We start from the raw sequence: 8,964 nt of genomic DNA on the forward strand, positions 1-8,964 counted from the left end.
AGCAAACAGAGATAAAGCCTAGCTTAAGGCATATCCTATACAGCTTAGGAAGAAAGGACGGCTTTAACTGACGGTAAACAGAAATCTCACACAGGATTGTACATTTTGGAGAGGGTAGAATTCCTATGGTTGGCAGAAGATTTCAGATATACTAAGAACCAGTAGCTCTGGGAATAGTGCCAAGACAAATATGTCCAAACGTGGCCTCATTAGACCACTGTGAATTAAATGGAAGAAAATGCAGCTCAAATGCAGGAGAGTCGGAGTCGTCAGTAGTGTGATGCTGACTCCAGGTTACGGCAGATTCCTGCATCCCACGTGAGCCCCAGTAGCATCTTGAAGCATCCGCAGAGACAAGTGGTTCCGCTGTGACAGGACATGAGTGAGCATGTTCCATGCTCTCAACAGGGCCCTACGTCGAAGTCTTTGTTTCACCGGTGGCAGAAGAACCTTATTCTCTGATCTTAAGTTCAATATGTAAAACAATCACTCATACTTAGCCCCAACAAGTGACTGATTTTGTGTGTGCAGGATTCTATTTACTAAGCCACCAGACTGGGGTTCAGGTGTGAGTTCAACTAGGGAATCAGCACTGTTTCACAATTACGGGGTTTCATATATTTTCTTTTTCCTTTTTTTGTATGAGAGAAAGAACGAGAGAGAAACAGAGAGAACTGGAGCATCAGGGCCCCTAGCCACTATAAATGAACTCCGGACATAAATGCCACCTTATGTGCATGCATCACCTTGTGCATCTGGCTTTATATGGATACTAGGGAATGGAACCTGGGTTGTTAGGCTTTGCAAGCAAATTCCTTTACCCGCTAAGCTGTCTCTGCAGGCCAAAATGATTTTGATTCAGAAGTTAGAAGCCACCATGAACTATGCAGTGCAGACCCCAGTGTATTTCCTTTCCACTCAAGCCCATGTTTGCAAAGGCAGAGAGAGTTTTCCTCTAAAGAGCACAAAGGTGGGAAGTCAGCGAGCATGGGCATTCCATGAAACAGGGTTGGCACACACAGGGCGTGGGCTGGACAGCTCCATGCAGAGGTAATATGGGAGGTAGGCTGTGCACTCGCCAGTGATTTTACCACCTGGTATTCACACTACAGACTTTCAAAAGTTACAACAGGCTGGACAGATGGTTTTGCAGTAAGGGACTTGCCTGCAAAGCCAAAGGACCCAGGTTTGATTCCCCAGTACCCTGCATAAGTCAGATGGACAACGGGGTGCATGTGTCTGGAGTTTATTTGCAGTGGCTGGAGGTCCTGGTGCACCCATTCTGTCTCTCAATTTGCATCTTTCTCTCTCTCCCTCAAATAAATAAATAAAATGTGTTAAAAAAAATTAATGGCCAGGTGTGGTGGCACATGCCTTAAATCCCGGCACTCAGGAGGCAGAGGTAGGAGGATTGCTGTGAGTCTGAGGCCACCCTGAGACTTCCGAGTGAATTCCAGGTCAGCCTTGAAAAAATTTTTAAAAATAAATAAATAAAAGTTAAAACAGAGCCAGCCATATTCAAGTTCTTAATTTTTTTTTAATATTTCTTTATTTGAAAGAGAGAAATAGGCAGGGAGAGAGACAGAGAATGAATATGGGTATGCCACGGCCTTCAGCCACTACAAACTCACTCCTGATGTGTGAGCCCCCTTGTGCATCTGGCTCATGTGGGCCTTAGGGAATTGAACCTAGATCCTTTGGCTTTGCAGGCAAGCGCCTTAACCACTAAGCCATTTCTCCAGCCCCATATTCAAGTTCTTTATCATCAAACTGAAACTATTTTCTACCTCCCTAAACCCACCTTACAGGGAAAGTAACTTTGAAACAACTGATCTGCTTTTTGACCTTGTTTTCTACTTCCTTACAACCCACTCTCTAAAACCAATCTCTTCTACTCAGGTCTCTGAAACACCCATTCAGTTCTAGCATTGAAAAAAAAAGTCCATTAAGATCTTTACGCTCTGTCTGGCTAAATGCATATATTATGCCATCAAAATACCCCCTAAGCACTTATGTTTATGCTCATATAATAATGCTACTCTCACTTTTGGTTAGAGAAGCTTCTCTTTTCAAATGGTGATGACTATTGAGGTTACTCAAAAATCATCACAGTGCTGAGAAGTGACAAGAGGAGTGCTCAGCACTGAGACATTTCTATCACACCCTCCAAGGCTCAGGATCCACTGCAGAAGAGGTGGTGAGAAGAATGTAAGAGCTAGGCTGAAGCCGGGCGTGGTGGCGCACGCCTTTAATCCCAGCACTCGGGAGGCAGAGGTAGGAGGATCGCCATGAGTTCAAGGCCACCCTGAGATGACAGAGTTAATTCCAGGTCAGCCTGGACCAGAGTGAGACCCTACCTTGAAAAACCAAAAAAATAAAAAAAGAGCTAGGCTGTAAAGATGGCTTAGCGGTTAAGGCACTGAAGCCTAAGGACCCAGGTTTGATTCCCCAGAACCCAAGTAAGCCAGATGCATATGGTAGCACATGCATCTGGAGTTCATTTGTGGTGGCTAGAGTCCCTGATGAACCCATTTTCTCTCTCTCTAATGTAAATATATATTTAATCCCAGCACTCAGGAGGCAGAAGTAGGAGGATATCCATGACTTCAAAGCTACCCTGAAACTATATACTGAATTCCAGGACAGCCTAGAATAGAGTAATACCCTACCTTAAAAAAACAAAACAAAACAAAACAAAAAAACAAACAAACAAAAAACAGAGCCAAAGGAAGGCCAAGACTGCTTACAGGGCTGTCTTCCACACACAATGTGGCTTTGATAGTAATGACCTCACAGTGGCTGACTCTACCTACAAAAGACTTTCATAGTAGGAGGGGAAAAAAGAAGAGAGACTAGCTGAAAAGAAGGGATTCAGTAGAAGGGGGTTGAGAGGGGAGAAAGGGATGGTGGTGGGAGGGGACTATGATCATGGTATATTGTCTACATTTATAGGAGCTGTCAAAAAACAGATGAGTATGGTGGCTTATGCCTTTAATCCCAGCACTTAGCGGGCTGAGGTAGGAGGATCCCTGTGAGTCTGAGGACAGCTTGAGACTACATAGTCAATTCCACGTCAGCCTGGGCTAAGTAAGATGGTACCTAGAAAAAAACAAAACAAAACAAAACAAAAAAAGTCCTTGGCTTACAGGAATTGATGAATGATATATTGGTTTTTTATTTATTTATTTGAGGGCAACACAGAGAGAAAGAGGCAGAGACAGATTGAGAGAATGGGCACACCAGGGCCTTCAGCCACTGTAAACGAACTCCAGATGCATGCGCCACCTTGCACCTCTGGCTTAGGTGGGCACTGGGGAATCGAGCCTTGAACGGGGGACCTTAGGCTTCACAGGCAAGCGTTTAACCACTAAGCCATCTCTCCAGCCAGTGAATGATGTATTTGTATGTTTGCTTGTTTGTTTTCGATAGTAGGGTTTCACAATAGCCCAGGCTCACCTGGAACTCACTCTGTAGTCCTAGGCTGGTCTCAAATTCACAGCTATCCTCCCAAGTGCTGGAATTAAAGGTGTGCACCACCACACCTGGCCCATATTTGCATGTTTTAATGTACAGCACCTATACTTTGATTGCGTTGATGAAGGCAAAGTAAATATAACAGCAAACCATGTCTCCCCCACCAAAAAAAAGGTGGAAGCTAGAGAGATGGGTTAGTGGTTAAGGTGTTTGCCTACGAAGCCAAAGGACCCAGATTCGATTCCCCAGAACCCACGTAAGTCAGCTAAACAAGGTAGTACATGCGTCTGGAGTTCATTTATAGCCCTGGTACACCCATTCTCTCTCTCTCTCTCTCAAATAATGGTAATAAAAAAAAGATCTTTAAGCCAGGCATGATTGTGTATGCCCCTAATTCCAGCTTCTTGGGAAGCTAAACTGGATTGCAAGCTTGAGGTCAACTTGGGAAACTTAGCAAGACTGTGTCTTAAAATAACAAAGGTCTGGGGCATAGTTCAATGACACAAGGCTTGCATACTATGTGTTAAACTCTTAAGCTCAATACCCAGTAACAACACACACACACAAACATGATTTTTTTTTTTGGGGGGGGGCTTTTCATCAAGGTAGGATCTTCCTCTATCCTAGGCTGGCCTTGAACTCACAGTGATCCTCCTACCTCAGCCTCCCTCAAGTACTGGGATTATTGCACCACCATGTCTGGCCTACACACTGATATTTAAGTGGGATGTGGTAGCACATGCTTATAATCCCAGCACTCCAGAGGTGGAGGCAGGAGGGTCAAAAGTTCAAGGCCAGCCTGGGCTACATGAGAACCTGTCTCAAAAAAAATATTCTTTAAAGCTAGGTGTGGGTGTATATGTCTATAGTCCAAGCCACTACTTGAAAAATTGAGATAAGAGGATAAAAGGATATATCACTTCAGACCATAAATTCTTTTTTTTTTAAATATTTTTATGGCCGGGCATGGTGGTGCATGCCTTCAATCCCAGCACTCGGAAGGCAGAGGTAGGAGAACTGCTGTGAGTTCGAGGCCACCCTGAGACTACATAGTGAATTCCAGTTCAGTCTGGGCTAGAGCGAGATCCTGCCTCAAAAGGCAAAAAAAAAACTTTTTTAATGTATTTGAAAGGGAGGGGCAGTGTGTGAATGAAAACATCAGGGCCTCCTGCCACTGTGAATAATTCCAGATGCATGTGCCACTTTAAGCATCTGTTTTACATAAGGTGCTAGGGAATCAAACCTGGGCCATGAGGCTTTGCAAGTAAGCACCTTTGACCACTGAGACATCTCTCCAGCTCCATCTCATAAATTCTTTTTTTTTATATTTTATTTTTATTTATTTATTTGACAGAGAGAAAGAGGGAGGGAGAGAGAGAGAGAATGGGGCACGCCAGGACCTCCAGCCACTGCAGATGAACTCCAGATGCATGCGCCCCTTTGTGCATCTGGCTAATGTGGGTCCTGGGGAAACCAGGGTCCTTTGGCTTTGCAGGCAAACACCCTAACTGCTAAGCCATCCTCCAGCCCCCATCTCATAAATTCTAAACCAGCCTAGGCAGCACAGCAAAAGAATGCCCCTGATCCCACCCTCATTTTTTTTAATTAAAAATTTTTATTAACATTTTCCATGATTATAAAATATATCCCATGGTAATTCCCTCCCTCCCCACCCCCACACTTTCCCATTTGAAATTCCATTCTCCATCATATTACCTCCCCATTACAATCATTGTAATTACATACATACAATATCAACCTATTAAGTATCCTCCTCCCTTCCTTTCTCTTCCCTTTATGTCTCCTTTTTACCTTACTGGCCTCTGCTACTAAGTATTTTCATTCTCATGCAGAAGCCCAATCATCTGTAGCTAGGATCCACATATGAGAGAGAACATGTGGCGCTTGGCTCTCTGGGCCTGGGTTACCTCACTTAGTATAATACTTTCCAGGTCCATCCATTTTTCTGCAAATTTCATAACTTCATTTTTCTTTACCGCTGAGTAGAACTCCATTGTATAAATGTGCCACATCTTCATTACCACCCTCATTTTTTAATTGCTATGATTTTGTCCTTTGGTATCTGTATATCCTATGTGTCCCTAAAGAACTCACCAAATATCAGGTAAGAGACAAAACTCCCTATAGATGTGTGTATTGTATACAAGACCCCATCTAGCACATGCAAAGTCATACCTGCTACCTAATGCATACACTGACTCAGAAATCTGTACCAGTCTAAATCAGAAAATCCTAACTTCTAATTCAGGACATGTTCAGAGTGTGTGTGTATATATATATACAATTTTTTTGAGGCAGGGTCTCCTTAGAAACAGAGATCTTCCTGTCTCAGACTCTCAAGTGCTGAGATTATAGGCACATGCTGCCATGTCCTGCTCAGGGTGATTTTTGTCATTGTTGTTGTTACTGTTTTTGAGACAGTGCCTAATTCTAATCCAGGCCGACATGGAACTCACAGCAATCCTCAGCCTCCGGAGTGGGTGCTGGGATTAAAGAAGTGCATTATCACACCCAGCTGGAGTATTTCTACCACATATCAAAAAAAAAAAAAAAAGAGAAAATTCATTTCCGGTACAATTCAAAACTTCAGATTTAAGTGTGGAATCTTATACATTGTCACATCAGAGTACCTAAAACATACAGAATCAACACACACCGTGGGTTAAGCAAATTCTGTTTTGGCTGTGAGATTAATTTTCCAATACATATCCACACACTCTTGGGTAGCCAGCCACTGCCTGTGCAGGATTCTGTCATAAACCTGGCTCTCAGCTGGTTGCAGACATATTGCATCAGACAAGACGAGTCACGTGTGCCTGACAACATCCGGCCAGCCAGGGATCACTGGGAGGCAGCCAATGCTGTAGAGCTTTTAGTTTCATGCAAGATGCAGATCAGTTCTAGGTTCTTGCCCATGTTGAAAAACAGGTCTTTTCCAGAAAGCTTGCACAAATCACAAACACCCTCAAATAATTACAAGCTTTTTCTTGCCTCACAGCATCTCTCCCTTCTGTCTGATCTGCCACAGAAAAAGACTGCTGATACTTGAAAATATTCCCATAAAGTCGGAAGGATGGTCTTTCCCAAAGCTTCGGTATCATTGCTTTGAGCCAGGAGCAGTCCCCAAAGTCCCCAGATGGTTCAAATAAGATAGAGTCAACCTTATTGTGCTGCAGATGCGACTCAATCTGAGACAGCACCCTTGGAATCTATCAAAACAGGGAGACCACGCTGGCTTTGCTGAAGACGAGAAAAGGACCAGGAGGGGTCAGAACGTTAGGAAAGGGAATTAACTACCACCCGCCCCCAACCCCTCTAAAACTCCAGACCAGGCTTCCTTCTAACTAGTTACCCCAGGGGCGGGGGGACTGACAGCGCTCCGCGCGCGTGCGCAGTGCGCCTTTCCAGCCGTCCCCGCGGCGGTCAGCACGGAGCACGCGCCGGGCGGACCTAGGGCCAGCCGGGAAGCTGGGCAAAGTGGAACGACCCCAGCTCCCGACCTGTCTCGGGGACAGGCAGGGCGCTGAGGCCTGGGAGAGGCCTGGCCAAGGGCGGAAGCTGCGGTCGGTGGAGCCGAGAGATGAAGCGACGTTTAGGAGGATGCCATGCGCATCCCGGTACTTACATCGTCGCCACTCGCTGTCCGCCTTCACCAGCTGGTCCACGAGCCCGGGGTCCTTGAAACGCTTCTCTTGCGTCTCTCGAATGAGGGCTGGATCCCCTCCCTTATCCACCCGAAACAAATCCAGATCCAGCACCATCTTCCTTGTTTCACAGGTTAGCTAACACCCAGAGAAACGAGGAGGAGCGCCCAGCAGCAAGCCGGCCCGTGAAGGACGCACTGCGCCTGCGCCCTGACCTGGCTTCACTCCCCCCGGCCCCTCCCACCGCGCGCACGCGCACGCGCGAATGGACTCGCGGGCGCCCCCTCTGGCCGGAAGCGGCAGTGTGGCTTGAGGGCGGAGCTGGGGGAAGCATTGAATGGGATGAGTGTGTGTCTTGTTCTGATCTCCCAAGAAATTGTGTGTGCCTCGGTTTCTTTGGGTCGAAGGCCAGATCTCAAACTAGGCAGTTTATTTCCTGACCCCTAATTTGGAAATGGGCGTTAGCCGTAGATGGCATTTTCCCTCTGTCTTGAATTTGTTGGTTTCTTTTGTCCCCAGGATTATCCTATCTCAACATTCTTGCTAGCCTCCCTCAAATACGGAATGCCCACAGTTGGAATCTTGTGCAGAAAGACATTAAGAGACTCATTTAAAGAGACAATAGTATCAGATGAAGACTGGACAAGATAACAGGTCACCTAGTCTTGGGTCTATTTGAAGGCCTCTGGAACAAATAATTCATCATACTTTGAGTTTGTAACTTTCAGGGCTTTGGCTTCAATGAACAATGAGAATATTTCACTGCAAAGTTATCAAAGGACTCCCTAATAGAGCGTGGTGGCACACACCTTTAATCCCAGAGCCCAGAGGATGAAGTAGGAGGATTATTGTGAATTTGAGTTGCAGAGTTTCAGGTCAGCCTGGGCTAAAATTAGACCCTGCCTTAAACAAGTCTCCGTAGTAACAAGAGATTGGGAGGGGTTGAGAGTAAATGGTCTGTTTCTCAGTGGTCCTTCTACCTTACAAAATGTTGGGAGCCTTATCCCCACTACCTTTTCTGAACTAGGTCATATGCTTAGTTCTTGGGCTAGAGAGATGGCTTGGCAGTTAAGGCGCTTGCCTGCAAAGCCAAAGGACCCAAGTTCGATTCCCCAAGACCCACATAAGCCAGATGCATGAGGTGGCACATACATCTAGAATTCGTTTGCAGAGGCTGAAGGCCATGACATGCCTATTCTCTATCTGCCTCCCCCCCTCAAATAAATAAATAACAAAACAGAAAATATAGTTTAAAAACAAAAGGAACAAAACACTATGAACTTTCACTTTCCTGTATCTTTTCCTAGTCCATAGTTTTGGAAACTATAAACTATATACTTCCAGGCTGGGAGATGGCTCAGCGCTTAAAGGAGCTTGCACACAAAACCTGCTGGGCAGGATTCAGTTCCCCAGTTCCTACATAAAGCCAGACACACGAAGTAGTGCATGTGTCTAGAGTTCATTTGCAGTGGCAAGAAACCCTGGAGTGCCTATTCTCTCTCAAATAATTAGATACGTGGATGATTGATAGATAAAACTACACTTCCCAGAACACCTTGCGGTCGGAATCCTTGGATGTAATTGGTTCAATTAATTAGAGATGTCTGTATGAGATTGGGAAAATGGAAATAAAAATAAACCACAAAACAAAATAAAATTAAGAATAAACTGGCAATGGTGGCACACGCCTTTACTCCCAGTACTTAGGAGGCAAAGATAGGAGGATCACCAATAGGTCAAGGCCACCCTGAGACTACACAGTGAATTCCAGGTTAGCCTGAGCTAGAAAAACCTGGAAAAACCAAAAAAAGGATTACATGCCTGA

At 45.1% G+C, this 8,964-nt stretch overlaps 1 protein-coding gene across 2 annotated transcripts in view; it reads right to left on the reverse strand.

The window, feature by feature from the left end:
• Sars1 (seryl-tRNA synthetase 1) overlaps window positions 1-7,346 on the reverse strand; it is a 36,840-nt gene extending 29,494 nt beyond the window's left edge. The window contains exon 1 of one of the 2 annotated variants that reach the window (XM_004659046.3): window positions 7,121-7,346. In XM_004659046.3, coding sequence (XP_004659103.1) covers window positions 7,121-7,256 — 136 coding nt within the window. In that variant the 5' untranslated portion in view covers window positions 7,257-7,346. The remainder of the gene's footprint in view (window positions 1-7,120) is intronic. The other variant, XM_004659047.3, reaches the window with a different exon arrangement.
• Between the last annotated feature and the right edge of the window lie 1,618 nt (window positions 7,347-8,964).

This window comes from Jaculus jaculus, chromosome 19 (genome assembly GCF_020740685.1).
Source record: "Jaculus jaculus isolate mJacJac1 chromosome 19, mJacJac1.mat.Y.cur, whole genome shotgun sequence".
In the NCBI taxonomy this organism is placed as follows: domain Eukaryota; kingdom Metazoa; phylum Chordata; class Mammalia; order Rodentia; family Dipodidae; genus Jaculus; species Jaculus jaculus.